This window comes from Epinephelus moara, chromosome 1, assembly GCF_006386435.1.
Source record: "Epinephelus moara isolate mb chromosome 1, YSFRI_EMoa_1.0, whole genome shotgun sequence".
In the NCBI taxonomy this organism is placed as follows: domain Eukaryota; kingdom Metazoa; phylum Chordata; class Actinopteri; order Perciformes; family Serranidae; genus Epinephelus; species Epinephelus moara.
This window is the reverse complement of record NC_065506.1, coordinates 19,533,275-19,548,406: the sequence shown is the minus strand read 5'-3', so window position 1 is coordinate 19,548,406 and position 15,132 is coordinate 19,533,275. Positions and strand designations below refer to the sequence as shown.

The 15,132-nt window shown below is 42.6% G+C and overlaps 1 protein-coding gene across 3 annotated transcripts in view; it reads left to right on the top strand.

The window, feature by feature from the left end:
• The first annotated feature begins 6,139 nt into the window (after nt 1-6,139).
• LOC126389817 (MAM domain-containing glycosylphosphatidylinositol anchor protein 1) overlaps nt 6,140-15,132 on the top strand; it is a 234,891-nt gene continuing 225,898 nt past the window's right edge. For 2 of the 3 annotated variants that reach the window (XM_050043748.1, XM_050043738.1), the window contains exons 1-2: nt 7,753-7,786; nt 7,926-8,015. In XM_050043748.1, coding sequence (XP_049899705.1) covers nt 7,768-7,786; nt 7,926-8,015 — 109 coding nt within the window. In that variant the 5' untranslated portion in view covers nt 7,753-7,767. Of the gene's footprint in view, nt 6,712-7,752; nt 7,787-7,925; nt 8,016-15,132 lie in introns of those variants that run through there. The other variant, XM_050043756.1, reaches the window with a different exon arrangement.

The window sequence follows — 15,132 nt, the reverse complement described above, 5'->3', positions numbered from 1 at the left end:
TAATTTCCTTAGTGTCTGCGGGGGATTACACTGGTGCATAGACCTTTGGTATTCGCCACCAGAACCAGGTCATGTTTCTTTAAACGTAAAATGTTCAAAGGTTTACTAATTCAATAAAATAATGTTGCATTTTTAACCATCCTTGGAATTTTGAAGTTCCAGGTTGTGTTCACATTTTTGGTTGAATGTTGAAAGCTTAAAAATATTTTTCATGTTGGAGCCAAGCAGAGACAGACAGAAACTGATGGTGTTTGATTATTCAATTAAAGTTTCTTTCAGTGGATCAGACCATGGATGTTTCTCCCAACATGAGTTTTTTTCCTAGAAATAAATAAAAAAAAATCATATAAGAATAAATTTCCAGCTGAAATCTTTATTTTATTATTTAACCAATCCAGCAAAGGGATCATCCTGACTAGGGCTAAGTATTGGTATTATTGATGAAAATAACCCAGTACCAAGCAGTATCAAAAGTTACCCAGTCAAACAATACCTGATTTCAATCATTTTTGCGTCTAGATTGAAAAAGAAATGACTATTTGTGTGATTTTGCTTACTGCCAGTCTGTGTCTGTTTTAGGGTGAAATTAAGGGCAGTGTATTTGACCGAGTTGGCGGTTTTGTACATGTATTAAATATTATGAAAAATAATAAATATTTTGAACACTTTCAAAATGTATTTTGTGTAAAAATCATTTGGAGTTGCGTTGGCATTTTACACCACTCAATGCTTACAGTCATGAAAGGTATCAATTAATGTAGAAAACAGTATAACATGAAGCACACTCCACTGGTATCAGCATCACTTTTAGAGTACTGGTATTGATGCTAGTGTCATTTTTATAGATGATAACCAGCTCTTATCTCGAGAAAGCCTCTTGAATCTAAATTCAGTCAGTCGTGCTTTATGTAATTATCACTCTTTTGCTATTATAAAAGCACCCTGTGGAGTTCCCCTCCCCCTCTTTTTTTATTAGGAGGCCCCCAATGTGAACAGGCACGTGGGTGGTGCGATACAAATTCATCACACACAGATTTCATACTATTCCACTGATCAACAAGTGGCAGTAATGCACCAAGAAATGCAAAAATGCGCCAGCAAAGACAGTGAAGAAAAAACTCGTAGCTAGCGGATGTAAACAATGCCAGATTGAAACACTGAAAAATCAGCTTTGCAAATGTTTTGTGAGGACAGAAATGAATTGAATTAATTTGACAGAGCTCAAGGAAAAGCAGAAATAATTTAATAAAAGAAAAAGTAATATAAAAAAAATAAAAATAAAATCTAACTAGAGTTTAAAATAGGTTAATTCTGAAAGGAAATAGCTGTTTATGTCCATGTCACAGTGACTGTGCAGCTCCACCAAGTTACTCACAGGTGAGAAATGCATCTGTGTGAGTGTGCAGTAGAATCATAATAGTGAATTTGGCCAGTGTGGTGTTTTGTTGTTGTGTTCACTTCTTTGTTGGCTCACTGCATCTATTGCAATTATTGCCTCTCTCAGAAGCCTTCTGAAATTCTTTGAAAAAACATAGTTTCGTGTAGTGGGATGAGTGTGTGTGTGTGTGTGTGTGTGTGTGTGTGTGTGTGGCTGCCACCCAAGGTTGTTCCTACAACATGTTGTCTTTTGAGATTCATTGCCTTAAGCAGCGATGATGCGCTCTCAGCAAGACATGCCAAGAGTGCTGGCTGTAGCCCAATATGAGGGGCAAAAAGGAAAGAAAGGGAAGGAAAGAGACAGATACTTGAGCCAGATCCCATGATTTTGTTTACTCTGAGTAAAAGATTCATTTGGATTGAGAGAGCTAAGTAATTACTGAGTGTCTTGATTCTGTTTAGGAATGTCAGAAGAAAACCCTGAATGTTTACTGCTCCCTGTTGCCCAGATTGAAGTGTGCAAATGTTACTGCTACCGTACGTTAGTCACAAAGCAATCTGTATTAAAAGTTTGTTCTTCTAAAACTTTGGTCCCAAGTAATCAGGATTATGATTCAGTTGATTAACAAAATAGTTAAAATACTGTAATTGTGTCTGGCTAGTACGACAAGTATGATTAACAAATTCACCTGTCAGTTTTTTTGGTGATGCCTGCTGACATCAACATCTAAGTCTCCCAGTTACGTAAGATTGCAGAGTTTACTGTACTTGTTTGACCATACCATCACAATTTTTTTTAAAGAATTGGTGCACTAATGCAGTGGAAATCATATGGAAAAGTTTAAACGTGTTTCAAACTGTGATGTGGGTTTAATTAGCATTGCTTATGGGTGAATACTTGATTCTGACTGGTTCTGGGGTGTCAATTAATTCCTGAAATAGTTGTAGGAGACCTCCGAAATAGTTCCAGTAAAACTGTCTGTTCATCGTTCTCATAGTGGCTACATAGTATCAGCGTGTATCTAAAAAGGAGTAACTATAGTGACAGAGATGCAGTCAAAGCCTCTGCTCACAATTTATGTCCAACACTGAGTGCAGTCCTTCAGTGCCTTATTGTCTGAACACCACCGGATGGAGGCTGTAACAAGCTGCAAGTACACTGCCCCTCTGAACTTACTGATATTAAGTGATCATCTCACATCCCGCCCTCTAATCAACTGACAGTAAGGTTACATATGACATATTATTGGTTCATGAAAATCTCGATATTGATTTGGGGATGACATGGCCAAATGGCGAGCTAGTCCTACTGTTAAACATTAAGTCAAAATACATTAACTGTGTGTCAACCATACGCAATGTTATTGGATGGGTCCAACAAACCCCGACCTTCATCCGGAAAAGCAGTGTTTGCAACCTGTAAGATTATAAAGCCAAACTCTGTTCTTTTTTCCTAAACTTAACCACTTGTTTTTGTTGCCTAAACCCAACCACGTGTTTAGCTGTTGAAGGGAAAAAAAAGTCAATTTGCGGTGTTGTACCAATGTAGTGTGTTTATTTTGAAAGAGACTGTATGTAAACTTTAAATTTCCTGTGAAAACAGAAGTGCATTTTGAAAGAACACAATGCATGTAACAGGCAGAACTTGATACGGTGTCCCAGAACGTCCACAACCAACGCACCCAGGGTACCTTGCACGTTGTATCTGGATGTAGAAAGTCCATGACCAAATGTCAATATGTGACAAAGTCTGAGTGAGAAAGTGTTGTTCTGGCTAACACCTGTGCCAAAGGGTTCTATGAGCTCAGCGGACTAGAAATATCCCCTGCTGGCAAGTTGTATCTAAGATTTGCTCTATTTACTGGAGTAGTGAACAACGTTTCCATTGCAAAAGAACCTTATGCAGTAATGACTGTGTCAGGTGTTAGTCTAGTCTGAGTGGGTGGAAGTTCGCTGCAAAGATCAGCCTCTCATTGGGCGGAACGAGCCACCCGCTTAAGTCGCGCCCTACCACCTCCGGTTGCAGTTTTCAACACGTCCTTTACTAACTTTTGCGGTGTTTGGTCTTGCGGGGATGTAGCCATTTTTTTGCCATGGTTCGCGTCCTGTAGGCGATATTTTTGTGGGCGTGGTACACCAAAACCTGTTTCCCCCCGGCAATATTTTTGCAAGCGCACCATTGCTGTGGCACCGCCAAGATTTTTGCAAGCGCACCATTGCTGTGGCACCGCCAAGAACAATTGTGATTGGTCGAAAGAAATACAAGCAGCCGGGGCGTTTTTTTCTCCAATCTTAAAGTGAGAGTCGGCCCAGCCAGACTTTCTTTTCTTGAGAAAGGTCTGGTGAGCGAGACTAGTGTTAGTCAGACCCACAGGTGTTACCAGGGAGAATCAGTTACGGCTTGTAAAAAACTTTAGATTTTGATTGCACAGTGCATGAAAATATAAATGAGTGGTCCTGTTTTCTTTTCTTTGGCAAGTGACCATTGTGTAAGCTTGGTAATGCCCTTTGAGGTATCCATAATCAAGAATTAATGGACAACGGGGAGGCCAGAACTGTATGACGCACAGTGGCGCCCCTGCATAGTCCATTAATTCCTGACAATGGACACCTCATCTGGCATTACCCTTTAGCTGTGTCAGCAGAAAGAAGACATTCAGAGTACAGTAACAGAGACCACTTTGAAGTTTCACATCAGAGGCTTCGACCGCTTCCACAAACATTTCACTGGGAGGGTGGCTAGTTCCAATCCCAGACAGTTCGGGGAAATGTTGACAGCTGAACACAAAGAGAAATGCTCTTCACTGCTGCTACTGCTGAGGTGCCCTTGAGTAAAGCACACAACCTGCAGATACACCTGTGGAGCTGGTCAACAGCATAACTGTAAAATACTAACTGTGTGTTTGTATTACTGACGTTGTGGGGACACAAATTACACAGTCACATTGTGGGGACCCACTTTCTTTTTGGGGACAAAATGCAAGTCCCTGTTATCTAAGTCAATAAATTTTAGGGTGAAGGCTTGGGTTAAATTTAGGGTAAGGTTAGGGTTAGGGCTAAGCAAATAGTGGTTATGGTATATGTCTCCAGGAAATTAATGTAAGTCAATGTAATGTCGCTTGAGGTAATGGAAACCCTACTGTGTGCTGTGTGTGTGTGTGTGTGTGTGTGTGTGTGTGCGTGCTTCTAATTAAGTTCCAGCTTTGTGATTTGTGCAGAACTTTAGGAAACTTTAGCTGTCAAATTAGGAACAACACAGCACAAATCGCAGGTCACACAATTCTCTTAACTGATGTCAGAAAAATAACAACTGGCAGGAGTAAATGTTCTTTCGGATATTAATGTTGTATTATGTTCTGCGATTATGCTGTAATTTGGTAATATGCAACATGAACTTTCCAACACGCCCATTATCCTGAAACTGCAGAATCCACCCCCTCAGTACTTCAAGCACCTTAAGCAAATATTTACTAAACAGATCTGCAGTAGATCCTCTAAAATATGGATTTATGTCTTTGTCATGCAGAATTATTTGAATAGGGAGAACTAGTTATATATGAGTTGGGAAAGAAATGTCTCTCTATCTTCAAGGTCTCATAATACATTTACTGGCTTCCATGCAATTAACCTTCCATTTTCTTTAACTTCTTCCTATCATCCACTCTTCCTACCAAGAGATAAAGAGGCATTTCTTTCTTAAACTTACTGAGACATAAACAAACAAATAAATTAATATATATAGTCATTGTCATCATGATATAATAACCATGTCTTCTTGGTTAAAACTGCAGTCTTTATGAAACATATTACCAAACTGCCGCATCGTAAAAATGAAGGCACTGAAATTGATTATTCCTTTTCTTCAGTGACAGATTGCTCGCTCCGCTCTGATAAGCAGCCTGCTTGATATTTAAAGTGTCTATTTCATTCAGTCCAGCTGCACACAGAGTCACTGCTTTGTGATAAACCAACAGCTCTCGTGGAGAGGCCAGAAATACAAGGGCCCTTTACACTGGACGCTTTCAGACCGAATCGCCACACACACACGCAGACAGACCACACACTCACACACACGCACGCACGTGCATCTCAATGGTGGCAATGAGCTGAAACACGCCCCCCTGTGGTCACTTTGGGAAGTTAAAACCTGCCGGCACAATAAGTGGAGAAACAGAGAACAAGGGGGGCAGCCCGTGTAAGTGTGTGTGCTCCTACTCTCTTTCTCTCTATTTCTCTGTGAGTGTGTGTGTGTATGGGGGGGGGTTTCTATTTTTGCTGTCATAAATAATTGGTCCACGGGGAGGGGTGGTGGTGTTAAGGGCTCCTCCATTAGGCAGAAAAACTTTCGGAGCGCCTTTCAGTTCTAATTGGCACCAACGATTGGTGGCACCGCAGCTGGCGAACTCCACCAAAGAGTCGACAACAGAGAAAAACACAAAAACCACCGCTGCCCCCTCGGCTCTTAAAGACATCCTGTGGCACCCAAAAGGGCTGGAACCTATTTCAGAGTGAATGGAAGGGAGGAAAGGAGAGGGAGGGAGAGAGGGGGGGGGGGGGGCAATGTTGTTCTTTTGACAACCTGTTCAATGTGGAGCTGTGAGGCTTGAGCGCATCTATGTGGAAGCCTCTGTCCTCCCTCCCCTCCCCTCTCTCCATCCCTCTCTCTCCCTTCATAGACAGGGGCGGTCGTTCTCAGTCTGCGCACATATTCCACTTGGCCAGCATCACTTGGAGTCCACAGACACAGCGCTGATTGAACGAGTGGAGGGGAGCTCATTTTCAGAGCGCATGACTGTGTTAGAAGGGCTTCACTAGACTGTCACCGGTCAGACGCAGAGACAGACAGACAGACAGACAGACAGACAGTAAAGCCATCTCAACCACGCCTTTAAAAGTAAAGAATCCACAAAAGAGGAGACGGAGTGTGTAGGATTTTTTTTTTATTTCTCTGCCAAACTAGCCTTGCTTGAGTTTTTTTTTAAAGGGAAAGTGGTTTTTATCTTTGGGAAGAGGGACTCTCTGGTGGAGCCGAGCAGCGGTAAGATTCCGCTGCCCGCTTCTCTTCGTGCGTAAAATAAAAGTTTAACACACCAAGGAGATCATTTGAGAGGTGTGGGAGCTCAGCAAACTCTCCGCTATACTTCCCGGGAATTGTAAAGCTCACACCGGACACCCACTGGAGGAGGATTTATAACTTTTTAACACATTTTGTGGAGAGACACGGAGGCGGGTTGGTCTAACGGGGTAGCGGAGGAATCCTCGTCGTTGAGCCGGGAGGAGTGCGCGCAGCGCTGGGTAGCAGACTGACCCAAAGGACGGTACCTCGGAGACAAGGTAGAGACGCGGCAGGAATTACACGCCTGCACGGAGACTTTTTATTTTTGTCAGGATCATGTGTTTTTTCCCATTGAGTTTACATCCTGTCTGCATTTTTTAAAGAATGAAATGTGCACATATTTGCGAGCATCTTAAAGCCGGCTGTGGTTAATTTTACTCTGCTCTACATCACCATCAAACCTGACCTTTGCTCTGATTACACTTAACATGCCTCGCCGGTGACATTCAAATTTTGGGTTTTCCCACCCGCCCTGCTTTAATTTGCATCATCTCTTTTTACGCAGACTGTATAACGATCCATGTCAGTATGAGCAAGTCTCTCTCAGCGCACCCTGACATTAATGCAGGGTATTAACTCACATGCATCGTGTGAAACTTTGATCACGGCGCGCTGTCTAATGCAGTCTGTCAATGCAGCCGCCTCAGAGCCGTTATACAAATGTGTGAGGGTCAGGCGTCGGAGGAGATCCTCATGTTCGGTCAGAGGAGTCACATAAGAGGGTCCATTAGCCCCTGACTCCACCTGCTCCTCATCCTTTTTCTCCTTCAGCTTTTCCACAGGTTCCAAATTGTGCACAGAAATAACACAACATGTGATACATTTACAGAAGTGTTTTTTTTTTTAACAGACCTATCACCCTCTCCTCGCTGCTGCAGAAACATTGCAGGAATGATGATATTGATCTGAAGCATGTGTGCATGTGTGGGTGTGTGGGGTCCAACGTGCATGACCCCACTTGTTGTAGCTAATCCTCCATGAATACCGCAGTTGTCTGATCCTTAGTTTTCTCCTGTCCTGACTACACCTGCCCCCTCCCTCCCCCCTGGGCTCCAGCGAGGAGGAAGTTTAGTCACGCTTAACAGCAGACAATCCTGTCAATCTCAAAACGCACGCACCAGCCCTGCTTGTAAACTTTGTATAATCCACGATTTGTGATTGAATTACGCGTCCTTTAAGTCGAATGAAACCACGCAGGCTGTGTGGCGGGGAGCTAAATTGCTCTGTGATATCATTTTCACGGCTTAAAGGGGCTGAAGGAGACGTAATTGAACATGAAAAAAACAATTGAAAGTACCTCTCTTTTCCTTTTGATAACAATCACTCAGCTGTAGTTTCTTGTTTGTCACATCCATCGTGCAGGCAGCTCCCCTCTGTGCCTCTCATTTCACCTTTTTCTCTCGGTGTGTGTGTCTCCCTTTCTTCCTTATAGGTTATGACGGAACTGAGCTGAACATGGAGCTTTTCTGGATTTTGTTATTTTCTAGTGTTTATCCTGTTGCCTGGGGCCAAGGAGTTTACGGTAAGAGCGCGATATTTGCAAACGTATTCCTATTATCACATCAATACATACTTTATTAGTGCAGGCTGACTGAGCTCCATTGCAGCCAGCGATGATAATTTGTCCAATTATTAACCCATAATCTTAATTAAGGGCTTCTCCGCGCCACATATTGTCCGCGTTTCAATGCGACGCACTAATCGGAGGCAGTAATAATAACTGGCGTTTAAACTACTGTGAGAATAGCTTCAGGGAGATCGACAGCAAATTAACTTGAAAGGGAGATATTGCTTCTTAGAAGTCTCAGGAGGCGACTGGGAAAACATCCAGCAATGTAGTAGAGGGGGAAACCCACCTACTGTATATCCAATCTAATTCCAGTTTTAGACTGATATAAATCTTTATGGCAAAATCCACTTTAGGTCCACAGATGAGTTCTTTATTACACAAAGTAGATCAAACTTTAAATTATTGTTTAAGGTTTACGGTTATTGCTGCATGGAGGTAGTTTGGCCACTATTTAACTTCCCACTATGTCCCCCAAGCACACTGTGCACACACACACACACACACTGAGAGAGAGAGAGAGACACACACACACACACACACACACACACACACACAACAGGTTTCAACAGGAGGATAAGACTGCCAGAGCTCTCTGAGACGTGGCTCGCCTTTGTCAGGTTAAACAGGACAGTCACACTGTGCTTTTGAGGGATAAAGCAGAGATTTGTTCCCTCTTAAGACTGTCTCGCAGTACTACAGAGGCTCAGTTTCTTCAGCTACAGGCCAGATATGCATCCTCCCTGTCCCTCCGGGCAAAGCAAACACTCAAAATGATCTGTCAGCTTTGATACTTTGATTTTGATGTTTGAAGGCATGTGGCAGCCATTGAAAACAAGGTCTGTTTAGTCATAGTAGCATGGAGTGCTGTTGTCATAAGCAATCCCGCAGCCTGCTGTCACACTGAGAAATGCTGACAATCTGTCATTTGCTGAAGCATGTAGGCCCATGTCGAGGTCCTTGCTAGGTAATCAGGCTTAAACCGCTCTAATACTTCATACAGCAGGTGACGTGACAGTAGAGTGAATTATATCCAACTTACATCGACATTGTTCCTTTTTTATTTTCTTTCGACCACCAGTTGAAGCATTATACTGACGCCTTAATAAACAATCCTAAGGCATTTGTTTTTTCTCCTCAGAATCTATAAAATGTTTGCGACCCACTGCTGCAGACAGAAACAGTGTCTTAAGATTTTTTTTCCTACTATCTGTTTATATAGGAAATGTCAAACATGGCCGTACAATGAAAAGAGTGCACCTGATGCACCTCAGTGGCACCACGCTTATCTAGGATAATTTTTTACCTGCTGGTGGAGGCCTTATCCACTTTGATAAAGTCAAGGATTTACCATAAATCTGTTATGTTCCCTCCAAAAATATTTCCACCATACATATATTAGATATTTCAGTTTGAAAATATTCTGGTATCCAGAATGTACGAATGCCAGCAATCATTTTGTAGGAGCAGGAGCGTGTGTTCGTATTTTCAGTATGTTGTCTGCATGGAGTGACTTTTGTGATCTAGTTACGCCGTCCCGCAGAAGGCTCACATCTCCAGTTTGCCCTTGTGCATTCTTGTCCTCATTTTTTTTCATAATAACTGTTTGAAACAGTTTTGGGTTCTCTACAGGGTGATATACTGATTGTCATGAAGAATTTGTGCATCCGTGCCTCATGGGTTCTGTCACAAATATGCAGTGGGTCGGAGCAGGAAGGTATGCACTCAGGGAGTGCCAGTGCTGAAGGCTGCAATGATATATATATATATGTATATATATATATATATATATATATATATATACAATTTTTTTCCCCACTGTAATAGCTTATTTGTCTCACGTGCAACAGCAGCCTTTCACTCTCTGCTGAGGGACCAAAAGTCCCAAAGCATTGTGGGAATCGCACTGGCCGGCATTCACAGGCCCCACATTCCCCGGTGGCTTGTGTGGCGGCGGTGCTCAGCTGTGCGTACCTGTGCAACAACTGCTTCATGTATAGGTAAACCATCATCATTAAAAAGAGTCATTGAGAAAGAACAAATTGCTACACAATTTGCACAATTGCAGCGAAGAACACGAGTGGGGAAGATCAGGAAGAGAGCCAACGAGATTGGCACTCTCGCTCGCTGTGCATGCAGATATGCATAAAATGGTTTCCCTCACTTTGGAATTGTTTAGCACTTGCTCCAGCAGACAGATGCGACTCGCTGTCCGTCGGGAGCCCAACGGTGTAAGCGTGCCTGATTGATGTCAGCGCTTTGGACGGCTGTGAGGTTCATTTACTGTAGCCTTCTCTGGGGTGTGTTTGGATGTGTGCGTTTTTGTCAGCTCACGCCTGCGAGTCTGTGCGTGCAGGTGTTCGTTTGTGCTCGTGAGTGTGAATTGTGTCAAATGCATGGACGAATGTGAAGTGTGTGTGCCTGCGAACCTGTGGGTCCGTGTGTGTGCGCGTGCATGTGTGAGTGGGACGTGTTTGTGTCACAGACACACTTTTCTTCCCACTGCAACAGTTTGCTGGCTCAGCAGGGACTTGCGGATCAGTCACTGTTTCTCTTGCAGCAGTGTAGTATTGATTGTACTTCTGTGAATTTTGATAGGCTGTCAGAAAGCTTGTAACACCTGTCTGTCAAACAGGAATTGGACAGACAAGTGCACCAAGGAAATGCCATGCTTTACTGTATATCAAAGGAAAAAGGAAAAGCTGCCTACCATATTTTTTTACATAAAGCTTTATTATGCACATCTATTAAGATCATTTTATAGTATGTATTTTTTATTAGAGCCCTCTTCTCTGTACTACTGTGTTTTTTTTTTTGTGGCAGGGTGGGGGATAAGCATTTTATATGCATCCCCACAGACTGGTCACAAACATCCTTGCATACGTATACAGCGATTTTCAAGTTTCATTTAATCTGGATATACTGTAATCCCAGGCATTACAAGCCTGATGTGGCATTCATATGCGGCAACTCTCAACGTACTTAAGGATTAGGGGAGGTTCAGAAAATTTCAAGACAGTCTGGAAGGATGTGACTCCTCAGCCGAAGGACTCAACAGTTACAACATCAATACAGACAAAGTGTACCAGAAAAGTGTCTCACCACGTTTGCCGTGCTGCATCAGATCACACTCTGCGAGGCAACAGAGTTCACAGGGACACCAAATTATTGATCGCTCGACAAAGTCACACAAAACCATTAGCCGGTGCTGTAGATGGAACCCAAACTGCATTAGCGTGCAATGTGATGCTTCATTATGTGCTTGTTAACAGGAAATTTAATGAACTTAAATCAATGATTTTGCTTAACAGTGTTAGATTTGAGCAAGGCCCTCGCAGCAGCGGGAGAGTTGAGGCCTTGCCACTGGCCATAGAACAAAGCACTACAAGAGATGCAGAAAGTGAAAAAGTTTAATATGCCTACATAGCGCACAAATTTAACATCACTTTGAAGATGTTGCCCAAGGAAGAATAAAGGGCTTGGAATACACTGCTAGTTTTTTTATTTGCTGTCTGTGTGTGCGAGTGTGTCGACGAGCACCCAACATTTGAGCATCATCTTAATGTGGAGCTTTACTCACTGCGGTGCATTAGCTCGCCACGGCACATGGGTTGAAAGCCGGTGACCTAGAAAGAGATCATTCCAGGTTTAACTGGCCTGGCCACTGGCTCCCCTGTGACTTTAACTCTTCCTCTACCCACATCAGCACTTTTTGTTTGTGTCTCTTTTATGTCTCTTGCTGCTGAGTTTATTTTGGATGCTGAATATTGCCCTTTTCTAATAAGCATCCATAATTTATTGGTGGCTCTGAGGCAATGGAGGAGGGGAGGGGAGACGGTGATAGAAAGAGACTGAAGCATTAAACTAGAGATGATGATAATCTTTTACCTCCCACAATCTGACACCTACTATTCTGCTCTCGCTCTTTACCTCTTTGCTGTAGTCTGCTGCTCGCTGTACTCACAGGTGCACACATGCATGCATGAACACACACACAGGCACACACATGCACACACACACACCTCTTTTTGCTGTAAAGATTGCGCGCTCAATGTTAGCAATTGTTGAATGACCTTTCCCTCGGTATGAGCTTTGATTAAAAGTCCTTCAAATTTAGTTAGTGGTGCTCAAAACGTTTTTCCAACTGTCCAACTGAATACCAGACAGACAGACAGATAGACAGACAGAGAGATAGAAAGAATCTCCAATACTGATGGTCATTGAGTACATTTACATGGACAGTTTAATTCCCTTTTCATTCGGAATGAAAGTTCATTCCTATTAAAAGTGATCTTGTAAACGCCTAATTCGGAATGAAAATGGCCAATGCGATTGAAAATTCAATCCGATGTAAGGGGCTGGAATATTCCATTTCTAATTCCGAATGAAAGAATTTCTCGCACTTGTATACACTCATTCCTCTTTAAGTTTATTCCGGTCTTTCTGCGCATGCTCGTTTCCTTGCCCTTCTGGCGCGATGACATATATAGCGCACATAGCAATGGGCTGAGATAGAGCAGGCGGACTCGTTGCACTCATCGGTTTCCATTCGCCACAGCACGGTCTTCTGTCTCCCTTCTTCGACCTTCTACCTCCCTTCTCCTCCTCAACAGATGAAGCATTAGCAGAACAAGGTTGTTGTCGTACTGCTGCTTCAAGAATATAAGCAAAACAAGCCTGAAAAAGGCACTAAGAACGGAGTTGTCAAGCATCTTGTTATCCGGAACAAGGACTACAGTGTTTTCTTCTGGTAAACGTAAACACGCAACATCTGCCCTGTCCCCTATCCAATCAGAAACCTTCCCTGCCCCAAACCTTGCGCAGACCCAAATAAAGGCGATTAAACTGATCTCCCGTGTAAACCCTCATTAGGAATGAATATTTCTCATGTAAACTACCCGGAAAGACTTTAATTCCGTATGATTTCATTCAGATTTATTTCATTCTGAATGAGAAGCCATCATGTAACCGCACCCAGTGGCTCTAGGCGTCAGATACAGATGCTCTAAAGCACCCTTTAGCAGCAATACAAGACGCACCGGGCAGAGGCATTTTATGACACTCAGGGCAGCTGCCGTACTATAAAAAGTGAGAAAGTCCACATAGGGCGGATAGGAGGGAAGGTGGATGGGTCAAACAAACTCCAGACTTTCACCCAGGAGACCTCTGTTCATTTTCTCTGTTAAACAAAAGTCAATAGAGTTATTTTAATAACAATGTCATGAGCTAGCTAGTGTAGCATAGTGAAGTGTCACTTGATTTTCCATTACGTTAGTAGCAAAAATACTTTCTTTAAGCAAAACCATGATATTTTTTAAAAACCTAACCACCTCTTTAGTTGCCTAAACCTAAGGAAGTAAACCTAAATATTATTTTCTTTTAACCAGCATTCTGAGTTTATTTTGAAGAGACTGTATGCATTTAATGAGTGGAAACTGTCCATTTCCTGTGAAAAGGAAGTTTATTTTGAAAAGACACAACCTGTGTAACAAGTGTAAATTGACATGCAATCCCAGAGTGTCCAAAATTGATGCTGGTGCAGTAACCAGAGCGTCATAGTTTGAGGTGTAGGGCCACTGCCCGAAGTGTTGCTATGTGACAAGTTGGGAGTGAGAATGTGTTGCATAGATAGGCAGATAGACAAACAGACAGATGAACGATCTGAAAGGAGACATGAGAAGCATATCATTGTTTGCCCGTTTCTCTTCTAAGAAAGCTTGATTGTGGTGCAAGACAATGACAACATCTATTCTTTGCACAGAACAGATAGATAGGAGATAATGTGTTGGCAGAGTTAGAGAGCTGTTGGCAAGTGTCTTTATTGTTTTTAATGTATATCAGATTCTGCATCATTGGCCACAATTAAAAATTATTTTTTAAAAACGTAAATCATTTTACCTATTAGACGGGAGTGGTGGTATCTGCCTGCTCCCCCTCCTTTGTCTCCGTCCCTCCCTCTTTCTGTGTCTGTCTCCACTCATCTCCGTCAGTCCCTCTGATCCCATCCCTTCTGCTAAAAATTTTAGTGCACATGGCGCTTTAATTATCTCTTCTTGCTCCCATTTTTTTCTCACGTTAACTAGGTCCATTGTGTGGCGGTGTTGCCCTTGCTGCCTTCATATTAAAAAGGTCATACCTTGGGAACATTCACATACACAATACAGTACGCGGCCTCCTTGTTTTGATGCTTACTCAGCTCATTCTTGGCCACTTTTTTGGCCTTGATTCACTCATTTCTCTCCTCTCCTCTCCTCTCCTCTCCTCTCCTCTCCTCTCCTCTCCTCTCCTCTCCTTTCCTCTCCTCTCCAGGTTCATATTTCTCATTTCTCTGTATGGGTGACTGGATATTAAAGCCTGACAACATTTCTATTAACCTACAGGTCAGCAGCAGAGCCATAGGCCTATGTGCCAAAGGCCAAAGTGATATGTTGACTGTGGTTTACACAAGCCCTGCTACCTGGGGCTAAAGGATAAGAGCACTAAGACAACGTCTTGGGAGGTCTGATTTATCACCCTGCTTCCCACCAGTTACACACTGAGCCTGCGGTGGGCACAAAGCAACGGGTAAAGGTGGGCAGTCTCGCACTCAGGGGCCCTGAGTGAGGTGAGATGGTAATACATCTCCTTAGAAAGCAGAGCCTAGTAATTCTTAGTGGAATATATATGTGTTAACACTTAGGTGTAAGCTGTCTACCTGCCTCTTACGTTGGTCTTATATATATATTTCTATATAAACGTAAAGACTGGAAACAAATATGGTAGTTCAAGTGTAGTTCACAAAATGTCAAACTATGCTTTTCAAGAGGTAAATTTGACTTAAGTTATGCACTGAAATCCACTGGATTACATGTTTGATTGTGTGACATTTATCTTGTCTGTTTTCTGTCCACCTTTATCATAAAGCCCCTCTGCTAGTTCACACTGTGAAGCCTCTGCACTGAGTGTGTATGAATAAATACAGATTGATAGACTGATTGAATTCTATTATCCATATTCCCCGAAGATGTTTCCATTTGCTTCCAAGTTAGGAGAAGAAATCAAAGATAGAAGTTTGATGAGGAGTGAAATGTTG